We start from the raw sequence: 25,062 nt of genomic DNA, 5'->3' as shown, positions 1-25,062 counted from the left end.
ATACCAAGCCCTTCGGGTCTGTGTGCTTTGGAGGTGCTTTAGGGTGCCATTCAAGCCATACTGAAACGTGATTGGTGTGAAAGGGCCACAAGGCTTTGCACTCTGTTTAGATTCTCATGGAATATATTTAGCTGATTTAAAGCGGTATTAAACCCAAAAGCAAACAGTATATTGCAGCTTACTAACTCTTAGATGTGATGGCTGCATTCGTTCTTTTTTAGGCTCTATTTCTTTTATCTTCATCTTGTGATCTGGCCAGTAAGTGTTTTTCAAAAGCACAAGCTCTCCAGCAAAATGTATCAGTTTTTGTGGATGAGACAAACCATTTACCACTGGCAGGGGTGATTAAATGATCAGCTTTTGTATTCATTTAAAACCTTTATCCCCTCCCCCCCCCCCCCAAAAAAAAACCAAACAAACCCCCAACAACCCCACACACCACACCTTTTGGTTTACCTGACTATAATGTTTGATCTGGAGTTTGGCTTCAGTTTGTTAGTGTATTGAAACACTAACAAACACAAACCTCCCCTCAGACTGACAAAGCTGCTGTCTGCTGTGCCTCCTGTGTTCATTCTTTCAAAGTTGTGTCTCAGTAATAGACAGGGGAAAGTCTTGCTGAGAATATATTGGACTTATATATATTTTATACAGACACACACACACACAGGTTGGACAAAATTATGGAAACACCAGGTAAAAGAGCGAATGAAGTATCCTTACGCAATATGGTGTTGGGACAGCCTTTGGCATCCAGAACGGCCTGAATTCTCCTGGGAATTGACAAATATAAGTCTTGGATGGTGGATAATGGAATCAGATACCACTCTTCATGCAAAAATCTTTACAGTTCTCACAGAGGTGCTGGAGGTGGAAAACAACTAGGAACCTTGTTCTCCAAAACTGGCCATAGTGGCTCTCTGATAATGAGGTCTGGAGACTATGGTGTCCAGGGAAGGTGCAGGACGTCATCTGCATGCTTATCAAACCACAATTTGACAACAGCTGTGTGAATCAGAGCATTATTGTCTTGGCAAATGGCGCCATCTAAGGGAAACAATGTCTGCACCATGGCGTGTACATGGTCAGCCAAAATTTGTACATAATCGCTGACAGTGACTGTACCTTTCAAGGTGATGATGGGGCCTGCAGAATATCAAGATATGGCTGCCACCATGCTTTACTGTTGGCATAAGATAGTCCTAGTTGTAAGCTTGGGGATGTGTTTGCCACATGTAAACACGTCTGGTGGTTGGGAACAGTGTGAGGTTTGATTCATGGGACCATATTACAGTCTTTCATTGATCGATAATCTGTGACTTATGAGTGTTGCACCACTCTCTCCTCTTCTGAGCATTAATATAATTCACTGGTGGTTTGGCAACAGTTGCTTGCCTGTCAATGTTATGCCTATGGAGTGCCCGCTGCACAGTCTTTGTGGACACGGGCTTTGAGATTGAGCTCTGCATTCACTTGTGCAGCAGTTGTTTTCCTGTTCTGGGTCACAATCCTGCGCAATGTCCTCTCGTCTGTTTCGGTCAGTTGACCATGTCGACTGCACTTATGCCTATCAGATGACAATTTCCTGGAAACTGTATATGCCATCATAAACTTTGATATTGTACCTTGCGACACTGCATATAAATTGGAAACTTCATTCACAGAGGCACTCGCTAAGCGAGCACCAACAATTTGCCCTCTTTGAAGCTCAGTAAGCTGACATGACTCCGTATTACTAGCAGCGCACGCAGTGAATGACGAAAGTGAGGCTTCCCACCTGTTAGCCAGGTGTCTCATCACACAGCGGAAGCAAAAGAATCTTACATCACTTCTGCTTTCATCGCAAAAGATTGTGACTTTCAGACCTGCAAATCATGTAGTGTTTCCATATTTTGTCCAACCCCTGTATTTTAATCAAAGCAGGTCATATTGTATTTGCCTTTTTTTAAAAAAAACACATTTTTGTCTCTTATGTCATTATATTACAACATTTCAAGGGTGTTTGTAAATAATAAACAACATTTCAGTATGTACTGTATGCCCATTTTTGTTTTTATATATGATTTCTTTGATTTTTTATGGTGGCTGGTCAGTCATATGACACAAGGGGGTTTATTTACTAAAGCTGGAGAGTCCAAAATCAGACTCCCTTCTGCATAGAAACCAATCAGCTTCTAACCTCAGCTTGTTCAATGAAGCTTTGGCAATGAAACCCGGAAGCTGATTGGTTTCTATGCAGAAGGGAGTCTGATTTTGGACTCTCCAGCTTTAGTAAATAAACCCCAAGGGGTCTTCTTCCTCTTTGGATCTAGTCTAGGGACAGTTAAAAAAAAGGAGGGCAAGGTTGTTTTTTTACCTTAGGTAAAAAAAAAAAAAAAAGGTTCAGAGTTGAACTTTAAGGTTAGGGATCAGTCCACGAGCAGATGTTTTTCACCACTTTAGCATGGAATCACAATACTGTGGAGAGTGGTTCTCTGCAGTATCAGAGATCACCCACCACTGACACAGAGAAGAGGGCCAGTCTTTTGCCGGACAGTTTAAAGTAGGTTTGTTTAGGTATTATATACTCTTATATTTCTAAAAAAAAAAAAAAAAAGGCATAAGACAAATCCAGGGTATTTTTTTCTGACCTCTTTCTGAAAATACGAGAGGCTTGACTGTCTCTGTCAAATACTTTCCTAGTCACAGATCTTCATATTAGTCTTCTCTGACAAAGCAGGATATCTTAACCAGTTGCTGACCACAGATAGCCGGTCAGTTCTGGGAGGGCGTCATATGACGTCCTCCCAGAACGCGCTATCCTGCGCGCTCCCTGGGGCGTGCACCTGGCGTTCTCCTTGACACAGCTGATCACGTGATGTGGTAAAAGGCCAATCACAGTGGCTTTTTACCATGTGAGCAGCTGTGTCCAATGGCACACTGATCACAGGAAAATGCAATTGCCGGTTCTCGGCTGCACTTTCCTCACGCTGTCAGAACGTGGGGAAAGTACTGCCGAAAACCGGCAGTTGTCAGAGCAGGGATCGGCACCGATCATCAGGGCACTGATGATCAGTGCCCTGATGATCGGTGACCAGGAGTGCCACCCACCAGTTCCACCCACCTGTGCCCAGCAGTGCCGCCCACCAGTGCCACCCACCTGTGTCACCCAACTCTGCCCATCAGTGCCACCCACCTGTGCCCATCAGTGCCACCCACCTGTGCCCATCAGTGCCACCCATCAGTGCAGCCCAGCAGTGCTGCCAGTCAGTGCCGCCTATCCGTGCTGACTATCAGTACCCATTATCAGTGCCGCCTATCAGTTCCACCTATCAGTGCCGCCTATCCGTGCCGCCTCATTAGTGCTGCCTATCAGTGCCGCCTACCAGTGCCCATCAGTGCTGCCTACCAGTGCCCATCAGTGCTGCCGATCAGTGCAGCCTCATCAATGCACATCAGTAAAGGAGAAAAATTACCTGTTTGCAAAATTTTATATTAGAAACAAAGAAATCTTTTTTTTTTTTTTTTTTGCTCTTTTTTTGTTTTTAGCGCAAAAAATAAAACCCCCAGTGGCAAGTAAATGCCACCAAAAGAAAGCTATATTTGTGAGAAAAAAAATGATAAAAATTTCATATAGGTACAATGTTGCATGACCACTCAATTGTCATTCCCAGTGCGACAGTGCTGAAAGCTGAAAATTGGCCTGGTAAGGAAGGGGGTATAAGTGCCCGGTAGGCAAGTGGTTAAACAAAACTAAGAATCACCTTATTGACTGACATCCAGCTGGTTTTACATATTTGAAATGACAAAAACCTCACATGATGCATGTTAAATGAAAGAGATGAAAATAACATTCACATCTAGGCATGCTAAAGTAAACTTGTATTTCCAAATATCTAAATAGCGATGAAAACTTGAAGCACATCATGGTGCCCCTGACTCACAGTAGAGCTGCGATGCCAATATCAGGACTGGAAAAATCCCAGGAGCACATTAGCCAACACTCCATAAAAATTACAGCTGCAGCCTAACTTTTGAGGTTTTCTCTAATTGTTGTCAGTAGGGGTGGTTCCTAAAAACAAAATCCTGCTGGCTCCTGGATTGGATGTGCTCCTGGATTGGATGTGCTCCTGGATTGGATGTGCTCCTGGATTGGATGTGCTGTCTTCTGAAACCCTTTTAAATCTGTCCATCTCTGTTAATACTGACCAACTGCTGTAATCACCGTGCCCTATTACCCAACCCAGGGGCAGACTGACCATATGGAAACTCGGGCACTGCCCGAGGGCCTTGGGTCAGTAGGGGGCCCCATGAGATACCGCTGGTACCCTTTTCATAGGATTTTTTGAGTTTGGACATGGACACAGGGGCCCCATGATCCCCTATTGCCTGGGGGCCCCATGAGTTGTCAGTCCGCCCCTGATGTAACCCCATATGAACCCTGGTTCACACTGGCATGCACACTTCAGATAAAGGAATCGCACCTGTTCCCCTACACACAACCATCTGCATTGAGTTTCTTTTGGGAGATGCGCAAGGAATGGCACCCCCAAGCATCTAATCCTGCAGCGCGATTGCACGTGCAAGAACCGCGTGGAAACTGCATGGTCTTTTCTTTCTGTGGATGGGTTTTGGAAAAGGTGCATACACCTTTTCCTTGCGTGAAACACAGGCACAAACTCAGGCCGGCCGTATGGCCTGCACTACTGTGAACTGCAAATAAGGTGGCAGAGGACAGGCCCAGGTCAATGACCAATGAAGCAGATGTAACAGAGATTATAGCAGTACAAGTGGGACAGGAACAGGTAACAGCAGTACCAGAGGTGAGAGTAGTACAGGTCAGATAGGACAAGAACAAAAAACAGTAGTAAAAGAGGTTCTAGTAGTATAGGTCGGATAAGGCTGTGGAAGCAGCAGTAACAGAAGTGACAGTAAGACAGGTGTGGAGCAGCTATAACAAATGTGACAGTACCAGTTAGGACAGGAAAGGTGCAGCTGTAAAAGAGGCAATAGTAGTACAGGTAGGATAGGAAGCAGCTGTAACAGAGATGACAGTAGTACAGGTAAAATAGGACAGAGAAAGGAAGCTGGGAAGCAGCAGTAACAGATGATGGTAGTACAGGCGGGAAAGGACAAGGTGCAGCTGTAACGGAAATGACAGTAGTACAGGCGGGAAAGGATAAGGTGCAGCTGTAACGGAGATGACAGTAGCACAGGCAAGAAAGGACAAGGTGCAGCTGTAACAGAGATGACAGTAGCACAGGCAAGAAAGGACAAGGTGCAGCTGTAACGGAGATGACAGTAGTACAGGCAACAAAGGACAAGGTGCAGCTGTAACGGAGATGACAGTAGCACAGGCAAGAAAGGACAAGGTGCAGCTGTAACGGAGATGACAGTAGTACAGGCAACAAAGGACAAGGTGCAGCTGTAACGGAGATGACAGTAGTACAGGCAAGAAAGGACAGGGAGAGGAACAGCAGTAACAGAGGTCATGGTAGTACAGATGGGATATTACAGAAATAGGGTACAGCTGTAACAGAGGTGATATTAGAACAAGTGGGATAGGACAGGGAGCAGACATAACAGAGGCGACAGTAGTACAAATGGGATAAGATAGGGAGGGGGAGCAGCAGCAGCAGAGATGAAAGTAGCTCAGATAGGATAGAACAGGGAGGGGGAGCAGTTATAACAGGGGAGACAGTAGTACAGGTGAGATAAGACAGGGAGCAACAGAGACAATAGCAGTCAGTCATTAAAAGCATAGTTCCACCCAAAAGTGGAAGTGGTTACATGCCTCCTCCCCCCCTCCACTGCAATATTTGGCACCTTTTTTGGGAGGAGGGGGGGGGGATCAGTTACCTGGTTTTGACAGGTACCCGCTCCCACTTCCAGCTCAGTTCACCACAGCAAAGTGAGCCAGAAGTTTGGCCCCCTTATTCCTCCCGCAGTCTCCTGGGAACCTTCACAGGATCCAGAAGACTGCCGGCCAATCAGGAGGCGAAGCGTGACTCAAGCATGTGCAGTGGGCACCCGTCTGTGAAGCCGCAAGCTGTCGCAGCCTGGTGCCCACAGTTGAGATGTTGGCACCATGGAGGAGAGAAGGGGAGAAGGGACAGCGTGGGTGAGTACATCGCTGGACCCCGGGACAGGCAAGTGTGTGTTTATTAAAAGTCAGCAGCTACAGTTTTTGTAGCTGCTGACTTTTTTAATAAACACTAAAACGGCTGGAATTTTGCTTTAACCTCCCTAGTGGTCTGATTATGTCCATATTTCTGTGCTCAAAGCGGTACATTTTTTTGCATGGAAATATGTATTTTTTTTATTGTAGACCTGTAATTTTTAGGAATAACTCACTGAAATCTGTCCGAAAAAGAGTCTAGTAAACATCCCGGGTAGCATAAAATTTGAAACACGAAATCATAAAATTATAATTTAATAAATAATCATAAAAAATAATCAATATAATAATAATAAATTTAATTAAATAATATAATCAAACCAAAAACACTGAAATTTGAAATATAGCGCCAAGTTCGCACATCACTGAGCAAAGTCGCAAAATCATTTTCAGTGTCTGATGACGAATTTCCCCACAAATCATTATCACTCAATTCTGCAAGTAGTTCTAATTTACTATCGCTGTTCTCTAGCTGGTCTAAAACCGCTTTTGACCTAAAGGGGCGCTTTTTGGACACCATGGACATTTCTCAGCTTCCAGGCAGAAAGAACAGTAAAAATGCAGGCAGGGCACAGGACAAAGCAGTAGGGACAAAATGTATGTGAAATGGTTTGATACAGTAATGTTTTACTATGTGATTTTAGTGAATTTAGTGAATGCCACTTTTACAACTTTCAAATTTTCCGCCAGTTCCGTCCCCCGTACATCCCGACGTTGCAGGGAACGGAACCCAGAAGACAAATGCCGGCATCCGCCGGAGGACATTGCAGGGGACACTGCAGGAGGGACATCGTGGGAGCGCAGGACAAGGTAAGTGATCGAGGGATCCTGGAGCAACGCTGCAAGGTATTCCTGAGTGTAGCTTGGGGTTACCGCTTGTGGTACTGAAACTTTACCCCGAGCTACTAGGGAGGTTAAAGGAAGGAGCCAGAAATCCGCCTTCACTCCCGCCATCGCATGCAAATATCCGGCTATTTGCTGACCTATCAAAGGCCACGCTCCTTAACCATAAAAAGATGATTACCATCACCAAATCTTTACGAAACCACGGTATAAGCTATCAATGGGGGTTCTCAACTAAACTTACCGTTAAACAACACGGTAGAATTTTTCACAATCAAAACCCTTGAAGCGGGCTTGGATTTACTAAAGGCATGGAACATACTGTCAGGGCTCCAGGGTATGACCAGAGGTATGTGAACTGATGCAGGGACACGCAGGCTTCAGATAAGTTATAAACCATATAATTTATTAACACTAACAATACATAAACGCAGTGCAATACTAAAACATAACACAGTGCAAACGAACCAAACCACCCACAGATAATACATACAATGCAAGCGTCGTCAGGCAGGCCGGGTCAATAACAATCGGGCAGGTAGGAACAGGGAGTCAGGCAGAGAATGGTCGGGGTCACAAGCCAGGGATCAAACAGGAGAAGTCAGCAGAGGTCCGGATCAGGCAGGGTCAGCAACAAATCAGTCAGACAGGGACAGGGACAGGAACAGGGATGCAGGTAACAAGATACAGGGCCCAGGAACAACACACACCAAGCACAGACTGCAGGTCTGGCCATCCCTTAAATACTGTAAAATGAAATAAAAAACAAGAAGCGCACCAGCCTTGCGCATTACCTCAGCGACCAAAATTTATTACTTGTAAAAAACATACTCACAAACAGCGAATAAAATCAGGCATGTAAGTCCTCTCAGGGACTTGAAGATAACATGAGTCCCATCAGGGGAATAGGTGTTCAGTACAGCTGACGCGTTTCGAAGGGAGTCCCTTCTTCCTCAGAGCTGAGCTCTGAGGAAGAAGGGACTCCCTTCGAAACGCGTTGTGTGAGTATGTTCGCTGTTTGTGAGTATGTTTTTTACAAGTAATAAATTTTGGTCGCTGAGGTAATGCGCAAGGCTGGTGCGCTTCTTGTTTTTTATTTCATTTTACAGTGCTGATTGGGCTTCCCCAGCCTTGGTTTGGAGCTGCACAGCCCTTTATGCAGTGGTGTTCGTTCTCCCCAGGCCTGGTTCCATCTTGTGCCACCTGTCTGAGTCTTGGAGCGCAGGAGAATTCTTTTTCGTTTTTCCATCCCTTAAATACACCTGCATAATCAGCTTCAGGTGTTTGGCTGGCTGCAGGGTTGAGTCTCTGATTGCTGAGAGCACCCGCTGGCCAGCCCTGGTACTGCAGCCCACAAGGCAGGTGAGTCCCACCATTACTGGCAAGTCCATTCCTGACAGTACCCCACCCCCCTCAAGGAGCGGCCTCAGGACGCTCCAAAAAGTCCTAGCTGGGCAAAATGTTCCACCGCCTGGGTCTGGTAACTGGCGGGATATCAAAGACTGGCACATCGGGCAGGACTCCGGGCAGCGGCACATCGAGCTGGACTCCGGGCAGAGGCACATCGAGCTGGACTCCGGGCAGAGGCACATCGAGCTGGACTCCGGGCAGAGGCACATCGAGCTGGACTCCGGGCAGAGGCACATCGAGCTGGACTCCGGGCAGAGGCACATCGAGCTGGACACCGGATCACCAGGCGAAGCGGCGGGCACCGGGCCACCAGGCGGAGCGGCGGGCGCCGGGCCACCAGGCGGAGCGGCGGGCGCCGGGCCACCAGGCGGAGCGGCGGGCGCCGGGCCACCAGGCGGAGCGGCGGGCGCCGGGCCACCAGGCGGAGCGTCGGGCTCCAGGTCACCAGGCAGAGCGACGGGCATCGGGCCCCCAGGCAGGGCGACAGGCATCGGGCCCCTAGGCGGGGCGGCAGGCACCGGGCCCCCAGGAGGGACGGCAGGCACCGGGCCCCCAGGAGGGACGGCAGGCACCGGGTCATCAGGCACGACAACGGGCCACCAGGCATCAGGTCATTTGGCTCGCCAGAGGGCACCGCGTCATCTGACAAGGCAGTGGGCACCGAGTCACCAGGCACGACAGTGGGCTCTGAGTCAATTGGCACGACAGCGGGCACCAGGTCATCAGGTACCGGATCGTCTGCATTGACAGCGGGCACCGGGTCATCTGGCGTTGGATCGTCTGGCTCGACAGCAGGCACCGCGTCATCTGGCAAGGCAGTGGGCACCGAGTCACCAGGCACGACAGTGGGCTCCGAGTCAACTGGCATGACCGCGGGCACTGGGTCAGACATTGGATCGTCTGGGCCGACAGCGGGCATCGAGTCACCAGGCATGACAGCGGGCACTGGGTCATCAGGCATTGGATCGTCTGGCTCGACAGCGGGCATCGGGTCACCAGGCATGACAGCGGGCACTGGGTCATCAGGTACTGGATCGTCTGGATCGACAGCGGGCATTGAGTCTACTGGCCTAATGGAATCATTAGGCTGGATCAGTTCATCAGGCTGGGTAGAGACATCAGGCTGAGTGGAGGCATCAGGCCGAGTGGAGGCATCAGGCCGGGTGGAGGCATCAGGCCGGGTGGAGGCATCAGGCCGGGTGGAGGCATCAGGCCGGGTGGAGGCATCAGGCCGGGTGGAGGCATCAGGCCGGGTGGAGGCATCAGGCCGGGTGGAGGCATCAGGCCGAATGGAGGCATCAGGCCGGGTAGAGGCATCAGGCCGGGTAGAGGCATCAGGCCGGGTAGAGGCATCAGGCCGGGTAGAGGCATCAGGCTGAATTGTGGGCGCCGAGGCACCAGGCTGCACCACGGAAGGCAGGTTCTCAGATGGGAGGCTGACCGGTTTGGATACTGGCAGGATGGTATTGGTTGGAAAGAACTTTCGCCTTTTCCTGGTTTTAGTTACCGGAGCACTGTAAGTAAGCGCAGGTTTGTAAACGGATGGAGCAGCTGGAGACAGAGAAGAGCTGGAGGATGGAACAGGGGAGGGAACAGTTGCTACAGAGGGCTTCTTTACAGGGTTAAAGGCAGGATAGGTGCAGCGAGTGGGAACAGGGTACTGATATGCGGTAGATAGCAGGGTATACTGGGCTGTAACTGGAGGTGCTGTTGGGAATGCAGGAATAGAGCTTTGAAGAAATAGATTAGAAGCAGGACTGGGTTTTTGCAAGCTGACTGAGACTGGGTGTAACAAATCTGACCATGTCTGCAGTACGGGTTGAACAAAGCTCCGCTTACACAAAGCCTGTCTGACCAAAGACTGCACTGCGTTTATACAATCCCTTAATACCTGTGGTGAACATGCAGCATAATGCTCCAAGAAGCAATCCACATCATCCTCTAATAACCATACCAGGGACTCTACCTGGTCTGCACTAAATGGTGGCAAAAAGTCATTCCTGCTTTCAGGGGTACCAGATGAAGCCAACTCTACACAAACCTGAATCAAAGGTTGCACCTCCGAGAACTCTGTGCCCTGATCTACTAGAACATGAGCGATCCGTATACATTCTAGCAGTTGATCCCGGGTATACTCCCTCAGAGCCTGATAAGCATATTCTCTGTCATCAAAAACCAGCAGCGACAAATACACAACCTCATCAAGATCCATCCTTCCCAGCAACAAGCCAAGATGGCTTCCCTGTGCAGCCACTTCTGGTCAGGATTGGCCTTGGTGTAATGTCAGGGCTCCAGAGTATGACCAGAGGTATGTGAACTGACGCAGGGAAACGCAGGCCTCAGATATGATATAAACAATATAATTTATTAACACTAACAATACATAAATGCAGTGCAATACTAAAACATAACACAGTGCAAACGAACCAAACCAAACCACCCACAGATAATAAATACAATGCAAGCGTCGTCAGGCAGGCCGGGTCAATAACAATCGGGCAGGTAGGAACAGGGGGTCAGGCAGAGAATGGTCGGGGTCACAAGCCAGGGATCAAACAGGAGAAGTCAGCAGAGGTCCGGATCAGGCAGGGTCAGCAACAAATCAGTCAGACAGGGACAGGGATGCAGGTAACAAGATACAGGGCCCAGGAAAAACACACACCAAGCACAGACTGCAGGTCTGGCCATCCCTTAAATACACCTGCATAATCAGCTTCAGGTGTTTGGCTGGCTGCAGGGTTGAGTCTCTGATTGCTGAGAGCACCCGCTGGCCAGCCCTGGTACTGCAGCCCACAAGGCAGGTGAGTCCCACCATTACTGGCAAGTCCATTCCTGACACATACTGCCTGCGGATCCTCCACATTCCACTACTACCAATATCCAACAAATGGAGGCAGAATGACTCTGACTCAACACTCCCTTTATATACTTCCAACGCTCCACCTCAGGTACTATACCCCACACTACTACTCTCTGGCGATCGGCCCTATTTAGAAAATGTTCTGGTTATCAGAAAATGTTTGGCATGACCTTTTCTACGGTCAAAGCCTCTTCAAACCCCCCAATTTTGAAGTAGCTCATTTCGCTACTCATGTTATTTGCGTTTTACGCAAGTTTTTTTATCTTCTTTTTCCCTCCCCCCCCCCCCCCTCTTCCACCGACTTCACCAGTCGATCAACTGCACCACTTCTTCATCTGAAATCTACAAAACGTCGTGGAATACTCATCCTGACTCATCGATCGAGCCAAGACCACACCTCCAAGGCATCAGAATTCGCCTCTTCACAGCTTCCACCATCCAACCACACTCCTCTCAAACAACACCTCGACCTTTCTACTAACCAAACCTCAGATCTACATTATGATTAACATTACATCACTCAATGTTCGGGGCTTAAATTCGCCTTCAAGAGATCGATGCTTCAAAAGGAAACTCGAACGCTTCAAGCCGACATCCTCTTCTTACAAGAAACACATTTTGTAACAACCAAGACCCCCAAACTACAATTACACCGATTCTCACACATCTTTATGGCTACCAATTCCAAGAAAAAAAAACTGTGTCATCACAGCTATAAGGGACTCTGCCCAGTTCCGCTACATATCTGAAATAGCTGACCCGCAAGGCCGATACCATATTTTAATTTGCCACATAAACGACATTCCCTACACTCTAGTGAATGTTTATGGCCCCAACAATAATCAGCTGCAATTCTTCCACAAGCTCTACGCCACCATTTCTGCCCAAAAACAAGACAGACTTCTCATTGGTGGAGACTTCAACGTGATTGGCAACCCTCTTCTAGACTCGTCTTCCAACAAAAGATCCTCGAAACAAAATTTCAATCGATTACTAAACGACCACAACCTCTATGATATCTGGAGATGCCAACACAGCGACAAGAAAGACTACACCTACTTCTCCCCTGCTCACCTGTCCTACTCCAGGATTGACTTTTTTTTATCACAGACAAATGGATACTACAACATGTAATGTCATCCAAAATCGGAACCATAACCTGGTCAGACCACGCTCCAATCAACATAACCTTAGACGACAATCGACGCTCTACAATTCCTCCCATCTGGAGACTGAACTCTACAAAGAACCCAGAAAACCAAAAATACCTACTAGAAGCACACAACCTCTTCTTCGATTGCAATGATGCACCGGACATTTCCATAACCACTCTATGGCCCGCTTACAAAGCTTACATGAGAGGTATCCTCATACAACTAAGGTGTCCGTTTATGGACCAGCGGTAATAGATTGCTGCTCAGTTCTCCAGTTCTCCAGCATTCTCGGAGAACACAGTTCTCCTGTGAATGCAGTTTATGAAGCAGTTCTCCGAACGAAGGGAGAACGGTCTCCAAACGCTGGAGAACGGTCTACAAACTCTGTAAAATGGCTCATTTTACTATAATCTCGAGAGATTACAGTAAAAGATCAGTTTACTAAGCAGAGGTAAATTATCTCTGCTTAGTTTTCGGTCCCTCTGATTCTCCAGCTCTGGGCTGGAGAATCTGGAGGGAGAACACAGATCTCCAGAGAAGGGCTGACATGAACTCCTGAGTGTCATAAACTGTGAATGACCAGAGAATAGCTGAGATCTGTTGAATCGCAGCTATTCTCTGTGTCATAAACGGACACCATAATTCCCAACTCAATAAACAAAGATCCCAACAAATTAACCAACTTCTAATATCCTTAAAAATAAATGAAGAATTTAACAAAAAAAAAACAAATGCCTCTACATCTAAATCCCTAACGGCAGACAGAAATAAACTCCGACTACTATTACTCCACAATTATAACCTCAACCTTCAAAAGACAAAATCACAATTCTATTCCCTAGGTAATAAAGCAAACTCACTTCTCACAAAAATAATTAAACAAAGACGGCTCAAATCCAAGATCACTCTAATTCAACACCCCTCCACTCACACTTCACTTACAAATCCACAAGACATAGCCAACGCTTTCGCAAATTATTACCAAACCCTATATGATATTAAAGATGATCCGGACACAACCCAACTGACAACCGCATCCATACTTAACTTCCTAGAAACCGTTAATCTTCCCCAAATCACCACTATACAACTCACGTCTATATCTGCACCGATATCTCCCGCAGAAATAGAGAAAACCATAAAAACATTACCTCTTAACAAATCTCCGGGAAATGATGGTTTTACGAATGAGTACTATAAAATATTTGCTCCTAATCTTGCTCCATGGCTATCTGTTCTTTTCAACCAAGCCGCCTCCACAGGACAATTCCCCAATGAAATGCTACAATCTATGATCACAACTATCCCCAAACCCGGTAAAAACCCCCAAACGGTCCAGAATTACAGACCAATTTCACTATTAAACACAGACATCAAACTCTACGCCAAATTAATTTCCCAGAGATTACTTCCCCACCTCCCTACATTAATCCATCCAGACCAAGTGTGATTTATCCCTGGTCGACAAGCACCAGATGCAACCAGAAGACTCATATCACTTCTACATAATCTTGAAACCACTAGACAACCTTCCTTACTCCTATCTCTAGATGCTGAAAAAGCGTTTGACCAAATACATTGGCAATTCATGAAACTCACACTTCAAAAATTTGGTATCACAGACTGGATGCTAACAGCAATTCTATCCCTTTACTCCAATCCTTCAGCCAGAGTACTAACAGCACACTCTCCCAAACCTTCCATATATCCAATGGCACTAGACAAGGCTGCCCCTAATCTCCCATAAACTTTGCTTTACTCATCGAACCCCTGGCATCCAAACTCAGAGACGACCCAACATTTTCAGGCATTACACACCTCAAAAAAGAACACAAAATTAGCCTTTTTGCAGACTACATCATCCTGATGATTACCAATCCCTACAAATCACCCCAAACGATTCGTACACATCTCCACAACTACTCAAAAGTCTCATATTATAAACTCAACAAGCTTAAATCCTCTATATTAAATCTCTACACATCAGAGAAGACCCAAAAGCTACTAACCAAACATTTCCCTTTCTCCTGGGAACACCATAGCATCCCTTACTTGGGGATCAAACTCACCACTACAACTGACCAACTATACGCCTCTAACCATAAAGTGCTCCTTTTATCCATCCCACAGGAACTCAAAAATCTTCGCACATCAACTCTGTCGACATTAGGGAGAGTGGCAACTTTAAAAAGGTGCATATTACCCAAGATCCTCTACATATTCCGCACTCTTCCCATCCCTGTCCCAAATATATTCTCCAAATTACAAGCAATTCTTGCCAAATTCATGTGGAATTCTAAAAGACCCAGATGTGCTACAAACCTATTAATACACCCATCCTATAGAGGAGGAGCAGGCCTCCCTCATTTAAAATCATACTATAATGCCTCACTTTTAGATCAGATTTATTTCTGGTGGCACCCAACTACTGAAAAAACATGGACTACCATGGAAATACTCCCACATCTTCCACCTACACCCGATAAAATTCTGTTCCTTCCACAAGCCTTTCAACACCAAATCATACCCAACCATCCATGTATACAAGCCTCCCTCCAAGCCTGGTATGATCTCGTAACACTCAACCTAACAGATGCCAGACTAATTTCTACCCCAATTACAACTCTACACTTCATTATTCCCTCTTTAAATCTACTACAATGGGAAAAACAAGGCATCTCACACATCCGAGACATCTATACAAACAATAAATTGGATTCCTTCTCAACCCTCCAAGAAAAATTTTATCTTCCTGACATGGAATCCTTCACTTACATGCGAATAGCGCACTCCATACAAAAAGTGAACATTCCACATACATTAGCAATTCCTTCTATTACACTCAACTTCCTAGAAAAACCACATTACCCAAAGAAAGGAATCTCAACCTTTTATTCGCTCATAGCCAATGCTCAGTTCACTTTAAAAACTACCTCTCTATCCAACTGGGAAACAACTCTCACACTACCGATACAACCACACACATGGGAAAGAACCTTCAATATCACCCACAAAGCCTCCAGATGTAGTTCCCATTGGGAATCATATATGAAAATTCTACACCAATGGTACCGAACACCTGCTAAACTCTCTTTATACTACTCTTAACATTCTCCCAACTGTTGGAGACAATGCGGAGAAATAGGATCAACTTTCCACATAATGTGGACATGTAAATCTCTGAAATCTTACTGGAACAAAGTCTTCCAATTGCTTTCTTCAATCATTGGAACCCCAGTGACACTAAACCCAGCTCTCGCACTCCTACACGTAGGAATTGACAAATTTCCTGCAGACTCCCGCACCATCATCGTCCACACATTAGCAGCCGCCAAAACCAACATTGCTAAATTGTGGAAATCATCCAAAACTCCTTCTCTCTCAGCTCTTTACAGACCTTAACTTCCAATGCGAGATGGAAAAAAGGTCAGCCTTTCACAATTCCTCCTATCAAAAATTCAAATACCAATGGTCTCGATGGTTACAGAACCCCAACTGTACTATAAATTGATATCCATATCGTACTAAAAACTATGCAATTGACTGGTGTCCAGTTTCCCCCTCCCCCTAGCCACCCCCCCTCCCCCTTATCCTATCCCTTACCCACTTTATATACAATATTTTGCCTAACCCTGGTTCACACCACACCAAGCATACCTCTCAGGTAAACAAACCTACGTTTATGCTGTCCCTAGCCAAATGGTGGGGAAACTACTATGTATATACCTTGTTGTAGTTAATGTGAACCACACTAACGTACCATATGTTGTTTTGTTGAAAATCTTTCAATATTTAATATTTAATATAAAATTATGGACAGTCACGAGGCACCCCATTTTAAAATGTAAAAAACTATTCTAATAGTTTTATATAATGCAGCAACATCCACACATGTAGGACACCCAACATTAGAGGCAATTTATACTTCCCAATCAAATACTCTTTTGCACACTGGTACCGACTAGTATTCCAATGTTTCTCTTCTCTCTCCGTTTTTCTCCATCAGTGAGCTGATGTGACCCCCACACTGATGGAGAGCGGCAGGGGAGGGTCAAACAAGGATGCTGAGAAGGCAACCGACATCCTCCTGCTCAACTGATGATGTCATTGGTTGTCAGGACGCCAGGATGTAATGGTGGACAATGAAAACTTTGGGGCTTTGTATAACTAAAAGGCAGGCTTGTTCCACCCACTGACTTGTATACAAGTTTTGGGTTATTTTCAGACATTTTGCCAAGGCACCTCTAAAGAAACTCAAAGGCACCCCAGGGCACCATGGTTGAAAAAGGCTGATATAATTCAGTATATTCATGGGATCAGCAGCAAAGGTGGTAGTATTGGTACAGGAGAGATAGTATATGGATTGTTACAGCAATAGCAGATCTGGCACCCAGTACACAAAAAGTACCAGCAGCAAAAGTCACTATAATTCTAGAGATCAAGAGCAGAAGTTGTAGTAGTACGAGTAGGTCAGGATAGAGAGAGTTAGGGCATTTCAGTGCAGCAGCTGGTGTGCAGTGGTATCTGGCAGTGATCAGCACAGTGAAGATGTATTGAGCTCAATGGATTGCACGGTTTTCTTTTATTACGAAAACATCTCAAAGTTCAATTGCCAGCTGCACGGTGTGAGGCAGTGGATTACCTCTTACTACGTTGGGTTGATAAAAGTACTGCATGTAGTATGATTTCTTAGTGCACAGTACCCACACACCATGTCAGTTTCATGAAGGTATTTCAGAAGCTGGTGAAGAGAGATGTGACCAGTACATATTCTATACAGCAGGGCTTTTTTTCAGCAGGAATGCAGTTCCAGCACCCCCAGCAATAAATGTATGTAATGGCAAAGTATGCAGGGGTGTGCTGGACGGTCTATTGATGCTGTCTGATGGGGGATCTATTGTATTGTTGCTAGAGGGGATCTATTTTTGCATGGTGGTCTATTGTTGCTGGGGAAGTCTATTGTTGCTGGGGGGGGGGTTGTTGCTGGCTGCTGTGAGATCTATTGTTTCTGGAGGGCTTCTCTTTTTGCGTGGCAGTCTATTGTTGCTGGGGAGGTTTGTTGTTGCTGGTGGGGGGGGGGGGTCTGTTGTTGCTGGGGGGCTCATACTGTTGGGGGGTCAATTGTTGATGAAAGGTATCTACTGTTGAGGGAGGGGTCAATTGTTGCTGGCTGCTGGCGAGTCTATTGGTGCAGGCTGTTGGGAAATCTATTGTTGCTGCCAGGGGTCTATTGTTGCTGCCAGGGGTCCATTGTTGCTGCACTCCATTGTTGCTGGGGGGTCTATTGTGGCTGGGGAGGGCCTTTTGCTGATGGCTGCAGAAGATCTAATTTACTGCTTTTCTTGTTATCATTAACAAATTCCATACAAATTACACTTGGCTCTATATTCTCACTGGGAGGTGGGTAGGGGGAAGAGACAAGAAGTGACTCAAAAGGGCAGTTCCTGCACCCATTCTCTAAGAAAAAAAAGCCCTGCTATACAGTATAAACCACTGTGAAAGTTTCATCACCACCCAAACCACAATCTGGATCAATTCTTGTTAGAAGCAACCCAAGTGGAGGATATGTTCGATATGCATATTGTATGTGTAATCTAATATACTGTATATGTTCCTGAATGTACACTGGTAGCACATCCATTTACACACTAAATGGAAATTCCTCAAAACTGGTAGAATAGTAAAATAGAATGGTCCGGCTCTTTGCTCTTCGATAGGTAATTGTTATTTATTTACTGTCTTAGGCAGGGTATACACACCTAGTGAATCAAGACAAACTATGTTGATGCAGGGATTTCTATTGCTGCGCAATTATACTCTGACAGTGGGGACTCCCCCATCAGAATACACAAATCAGCGCTGCAGCCATTGGCTGCAAATGCTGATCAAATGCTGGTTTTCCAGTCTGATCATTTGACAGACACTAGTCATTAGACAGCAGTACACACGTACTGAAAGTCAGCCAGTCCCTGCTGAACTGGAAATTTGGCTTGCGTATACCCACCTTTAAGAAACATGGGTTATAAAATGCGAGTTGTCCAATAAAATTGGTATATAGACACGAGAGGTCTTAAAGTGGAACTTTAGTCAGAAAATGAAGTCCTGCTAGATCACTTCAGGCTGGCCCCTTTTTCAGGTATAGCTATGTAAAACATTAAAAATAAGTGTTTATGCTGTTTAAAATCCAGTCTCACCCTGCTGTGCACATGTTTGGCTGCTCTCCATTTTTGTTACTGTGCCAAAAATGTAGAGGCCGATCTGCTGACAACCTAAAGATTTACTGCTTCTCAGGGACTCTGGGCTTCAATAATATGGCAAGCAGAAACAGGAGCAATGCTGGGGGCAATTTACAGCACACACTAATTTTGGTAGCATAGTTATTAATGTGGAATGTTTGTGCCTTGCTAAAGAACATTATTTGTTTATCAAGATGTTATGGGTAAAGTTCAACTTTAAAGCCTACTACGCACCATCAGAAAATTGTACAAAAAACACCACTTTCAAAGCGATTGTACAATAATCTGATCATTAGTACACAGCTTTTGTCAGAAATTATTAGAAGAGACAAACACGAACAGTTTTCTCGTATGATACCAGATCATATGATTTTCATCTAATCAGTACACTTTTCATCCGAAAGTACATTACAAATACATTACATCACTTCCGAATTTTCTTTCTGTCATAACGTTAGTAACCTCTTCACTTTCGATATGAGACCAACATGCCAAAAAAGGATGAATTCGTCCAAAATACTCATTGTGTGTACAAGGCTTAAGTATTTAAATAGGTAATGTTTATGGTAAAGAGCATTTTAAAGGACAACTGGTTTACCTATGTACAAGGGCAGTAAAATAAATGCAATTTTTCCTGAAACAATACAAGAAGTAACTGAAGCCAAGTAGCAAAGTTTGTCGACAACAAGATTAAAAGTGCTTGGTTAGCCAATCAGAAACCCCTCCAGAGTAAATCACTGGTATTAATCTGCAGTAATATGTAGTACAGGAGATATTCCAGGAATGGCAAAAGTGAGCCAGTAGTAGTCAATACTGTACAGGGAAGTGAAATAAACCATACAGAAGTACAAGTAGGATAGGACAGTTACAGCAGAAAAGCTGGTTTTAGTTCAATTGGGATTTTGCCATGCTATTTGCAAGTCACATGGCAAGTCGCACCCCATTGTTCGCAATTACATCAGTCATATCAGTGCGATTCCAACTTGATCGGAGCCACACCAATTTCTAAAGTAATGTATGCTCTACTTCTGGTGCGTCTTGCATAGACATATGTATCTTGCAAGCCGAATATGTCTTGCAAGTCGCACCCCAAGTTGGAATACCATCCGACTTTGAACTAATGTGACTTCCAGTGAAGCTGCACAATTTCAAAGTCAAATCAGTGTGAGCGGGGTGTAATAGTAGGAGTAGGTAGAGTGGTGGGATTTCAAGTGATAAAGTTAATTGCTGAACAGGATACATCAGTAGAGGTGATAATAACTCAGCTCTACTGATGTACCCTGTTCAGCAATTTACTTTATCACTTTATCACTGGGATAGTTACAGATCTATCAGTAGAGGTGACAATAGCTCAAGTGGAATAGGTACAGATGTATCAGTAGAGGTGGTAATAGTTCTGGTGAGATCGGTACAGATGTATCAGTAGAGGTGGTAATAGTTCTGGTGAGATAGATAGGTACAGATGTATCAGTAGAGGTGGTAATAGTTCTGGTGGGATCGGTACAGATGTATCAGTAGAGGTGGTAATGGTTCTGGTGGAATAGGTACAGATGTATCAGTAGAGGTGGTAATGGTTCTGGTGGAATAGGTACAGATGGATCAGTAGAGGTGGTAATGGTTCTGGTGGGATAGGTACAGATGTATCAGTAGAGGTGGTAATGGTTCTGGTGGAATAGGTACAGATGTATCAGTAGAGGTGGTAATGGTTCTGGTGGGATAGGTACAGATGTATCAGTAGAGGTGGTAATAGTTCTGGTGGGATAGGGACAGATATATCAGTAGAGGTGGTAATAGTTCAGGTGGGATAGATGCAGATCCATCAATAGAGAGTATAATCGTTCAGATGGGATAGATACAGATCCATCAGTAGAGGTGATACTAGTTCAGATGGGATAGATGCAGATCCATCAGTAGAGGTGATAATAGTTCAGATGGGATAGATACAGATCCATCAGTAGAGGTGATAATAGTTCAGATGGGATAGATACAGATCAATCAGTAGAGGTGATAATAGTTCAGATGGGATAGGTACAGATCCATCAGTAGAGGTGATAATAGCTCAGATGGGATAGGTACAGATATATCAGCAGAGGTGATACTAGTTCAGGTGGGATAGGTACAGATACATCAGTAGAGGGATAATAATTCAGGTGGTATAAGGACAGATCCATCAGCAGAGGGTATAATAGTTCACATGGGATAGATACAGATTTATCAGTAGAGGTGACAATAGTTCAGATGGTATAGGGACAGATCCATCAGTAGAGGGTATAATAGTTCAGGTGGGATAGATACAGATATATCAGTAGAGGGTATAATAGTTCAGGTGGGATAGATACAGATATATCAGTAGAGGGGATAATAGTTCAGATGGGATAGATACAGATATATCAGTAGAGGGGATAATAGTTCAGATGGGATAGATACAGATATATCAGTAGAAGTAATAATAGTTCAGGTGTGTTGGGTTAGTAGTCAGTTTCGTCATTCTGTCCCAGTAAAGAGAGTATTATCCAGACTCACCGTGCGGGGAGAAGAGTAGGTGCCCAGTCCCAGCAGGGGGATACTGTTACCATCATTGAGAGGGATGCGGTGTCTCTCTGCAGTCTGCTCCATAGCACTCTACACCGGGGACATCCAGCTACAATCACCCTAAGCAAACTGGGCAGCTGATAAGAGGAGCTCCTGGAGGCGGAGGAGGGAGTGGAGGGGGCTGGAGGAAGGAGGGACACAGTGGCTGATCTAGAGGAGTAATATTACCTTCTTTTCTCCTTCTTCTAAGGCACTCCTCTACAGATCCATTGCTGGCCAAGGTTTACACTATACAGCACGTGCACTCTCATTTATTCGCGACAGTGTAGACAGAGCAATCAATTAGGATTCCGGCTACATTCACATCTAAGCGTCACATTTTCAAGCATATTTTCAAGTGTTTTTTAAAAACATTTTTTTGGACAGAATTGCATTTTTGCAGCTTTTTTCAACTAAAAAGAGCCCGTCACCGCGGTCAATCGGCTTTGCTGTGATACGGCGAGTACTGAGAGAGAGTGTGATACACACTGATGGCTATTTTTACTGATGGGCTTGTTTTTATCTGTTACAATGTGAGTGTGGCAAACTTAGTTTTGCAATAAAGTGTTTTAAAAGGATAAAGCACTATTCTTTGTTTCCCTTTATTACCATACATGTGGAGATTGCTGGAGTAATCTTCAGGAGGTTCATTCCCCAGGAGGGGTGGAAGAGGCATACTATATCCATTTATCTGTATGTCCACAGAAGAGGATTAAGTGCCCAGGTGGTTAATCAGGAACACTGAAGTGTGGAGAGATCCAAAGAAGGTGGTGGTCATCCAAGGGATCCTTCATCCTCATGTGGGATAAACTGTGTTTATTAGCCTGATAGGCTATGAATTGAGGTGAGCGCATAATAGAGCAGCAGTGTTGCTATAAGGAACTTGGAATTAATCAATTTGATTGAAGCTGATTTATGGGAAAGAGGACTTATGTTTATTATACTGTGATGATTTTTGATGCATGGGTGGGATAAACTGCGTTTATTAGCCTGATAGGCTGTGAATATAGGCGAGCACATAATAGAGCAGCAGTGTTGCTATAAGGAACTTGGAAACCTGGAATTTATCCATTTGATTGAAGCTGATTTATGGGAAAGAGGACTTTTGTTTATTATATTGGGATGTTTTTGCTGCATGGGTGGATTTTTAGTGGAACACAATTAAGATGGGTATTGCATGTTTCTGAAAATTGATATATATGCACATGCTGTTTTTGTTTTTAGGAAGCGCAGCACAATAATATATCTATTTACTATTATATACACTATTATATGAGTTGGGTGTGAAGTGTTTGTGAACCACAAATTGTTTTTATTTTATGTTTATATTCATTTTTTAAAAAATAGTATATTTTATTTTGTTACACATTTTGAAGGTTAAAGTCACTATATTGGCTCACGAGTCTTTTTAAAAAAAAGGTTTTAATAAAGCACTGCTGTTTGAGTGGAAGACAGGCAACAAAACACTTGAAAAAACACTCATGTTGTGCTTTTCAGGCGAATCTGTTGAAGTCCATGGGGACCAAAATGCTCAACTCCGCCTGAAACAGATCACACTTTTTTGAACAAGAGGTGTTTTGCTACAAGTGACAGGACTCTCAGATGTCAACAAGGGCTATTGGAAACAATAGGTTTTTGCTTGTTGAGCTGCAAGCTACAAAACGCTCAAGTGTGAACGAGGACTCAGTGTTATTCATACTGTCCTATGCTAAAACGCACCTTCCTAGCATGGAAAAGGCACATGAAAAATAGTCCCCTTTAAATCCTAGCTAGCTGTTCACATCTGTCTCTGTATGCTGCCTTTTTATACAGCGCGCTGTGCTTTTGAAAAGTCCTGCTTGCTGCATCTTTAGTGCCCTTTTTGGAAAATGCATCTTTCATTACACTCAAAGGAAACACACTGCATTTTTTAAGTGCATTTTTTTGAGCCACATGTCAATTTTTCCAGGGAACCAGGGAAACTGCCTGTAAAACGCATTATACGTGGTGTTAAATGTTGATGCAGTGCATTAAAAACACGCTAACAATACAGAATGTATTTTCTAAAAACGCATATAGCGTTTTACAGTGTACCACTGTGAGCACACTGTTGCCAGTCCCTTTATATAAACTTCCTCTGTAGATGCAATGTGCTGGCCCAAGGACTGCTGGACTGTGCACTCTGCTTCCTACTCTGACACTTCTGAAATACTCTGCACAGCTGGAGGTCTCTGTTCCTAAAGCTGGCCATACACTGATCGACATTCAGCAGGGACCAACCAAATATTGATCTGTGAAGTGGCCACTGTGGTTGGACAGAAGTTGATTTACTGATTGACTTCTGTTCCACTGCCCTCAATCAGCAATGCAGGCAATGACTGCAGAGTAGATCTGTGTATTCTGATGGTGGGGAAATCTTCCCTCTTTCAGAATACAATGACACAGCAGGGAGTATTCCCCATCCATCTTGAATGTGTGTATGGAGAAATAGGATCATTTTTTTTATTCAACCTGCTGGTTGAACGAAAAAAAATGACATATGCATGGAAGGCTTAAAGCTAGCCATACATGGATTGAAATCCAGCCAGTTCAACAGGGACCAACCTAAATTTGATCCATCTATGGGAATGCTGATTGTGCAGAAGTCAATAGACTTTGGGTACTCTTCACTCATTCAGTGCCACTGGCTATAGTGTATTGTATCATATAGCAGCGTTTCTCAACTGGGGTTGTGCCGTAGCATCGTGCTTGGAAAAGACTGTCAGATCCGACCGAACTCTCGCTCTGCCAAATATCAGCACAGAAAGAGCTCGATCAGCACAGTTCAACACAAAGTAGTAGCAGGGGGAGGCAGTTTTTTGAATCCTGAGCTCTCCGCCTTCCCCTACAGGACAGTACCCAGCCAGTACCACCCACAGCTGTGTGGATTGTAATAGAAGAACGGTCCTGCCCCAAGACTCTGATAAGTGGAATGCAGGGCCCAGAGGGGATCAAAAGGGAGGGTGGAGGTTAGCTTGCAGTGCTTAGCAGAGAGAGAGACATGTGGAGGTGAGCAGAGGTGTTTTGAGGTACAAAGGTGAACAGAGAGGGGGATGTGGAGGTGAGCAGAGAGGGGTTTTGGGGTACAGAGCAGAGGTGAGCAGAGAAGGGATGTAGAGGTGAGCAGAGAGGGGTTTTGGGGTACAGAGGTGAGCAGAGAGGGGGATGTGGAGGTGAGCAGACGGGTTTTGGGGGTACAGAGGTGAGAAGAGAGGGGGGTGTGGAGGTAAGCAGAAAGGGGCATGTGGAGGTGAGCAGAAAGGGGGATGTGGAGGTGAGCAAAGAGGGGATATAGAGGTGAGCAGAGAGGGGTATTAGGGTACAGAGGCGAGCAGAGAAGGGTTTTGGGGGTATGGAGGTGAGCAGAGAGGGGCATTCCGGGAACCAAAGTGAGAAGTGAGGGGGGTTGCAGTGCAGAGGTCAGAAGAGTTCTGGGGTGCAGAGATTAGCAGGGGGAGTCCAAAGGTGAGCAGAGTGGGATTGGGGTATAGAGTTTAGCAGAGACGGGAACGTGCAATGTGATTTTGCTGCCTTCATTTGAATGGGCTGCAAATCACACTGGAGTGCAGAAAAAGTAGTGCATGCACTACTTTTAAAAAATGTTCCACACCAAACCACATCATATTGCGGTATCATGAAATCTGGTGCCTTCAAAGACGCTGAATTTGCGGTTTGTGTTTGGGGTGCCTTAACAATGCACTGGCACCTGCATGCAAATCGCAAGAGCAATGCAATCATCTGCAATGTGGGAAATGCGCACGTAGCACGTTTTTACCGAACCACATTTCGGTGTGAACCAGCCCTCGTCCTTAA

General features: G+C 45.1%; 1 protein-coding gene across 1 annotated transcript in view; it reads right to left on the bottom strand.

The window, feature by feature from the left end:
- The window catches only part of AKR1D1 (aldo-keto reductase family 1 member D1), a 72,543-nt gene extending 51,202 nt beyond the window's left edge, over window positions 1-21,341 (bottom strand). Inside the window, exon 1 of the mRNA XM_089693364.1 lies at window positions 21,184-21,341. Within this exon, the coding sequence (XP_089549490.1) occupies window positions 21,184-21,276 (93 nt within the window). The 5' untranslated portion in view covers window positions 21,277-21,341. The remainder of the gene's footprint in view (window positions 1-21,183) is intronic.
- Between the last annotated feature and the right edge of the window lie 3,721 nt (window positions 21,342-25,062).

Source organism: Staurois parvus, unplaced genomic scaffold (assembly GCF_062004578.1).
Source record: "Staurois parvus isolate SC_StPar_1 unplaced genomic scaffold, SC_StPar_1.0 ptg000629l, whole genome shotgun sequence".
NCBI lineage: Eukaryota > Metazoa > Chordata > Amphibia > Anura > Ranidae > Staurois > Staurois parvus.
The sequence above is the reverse complement of the archived record's forward strand: the minus strand, read 5'-3'. Positions and strand labels throughout refer to the sequence as shown.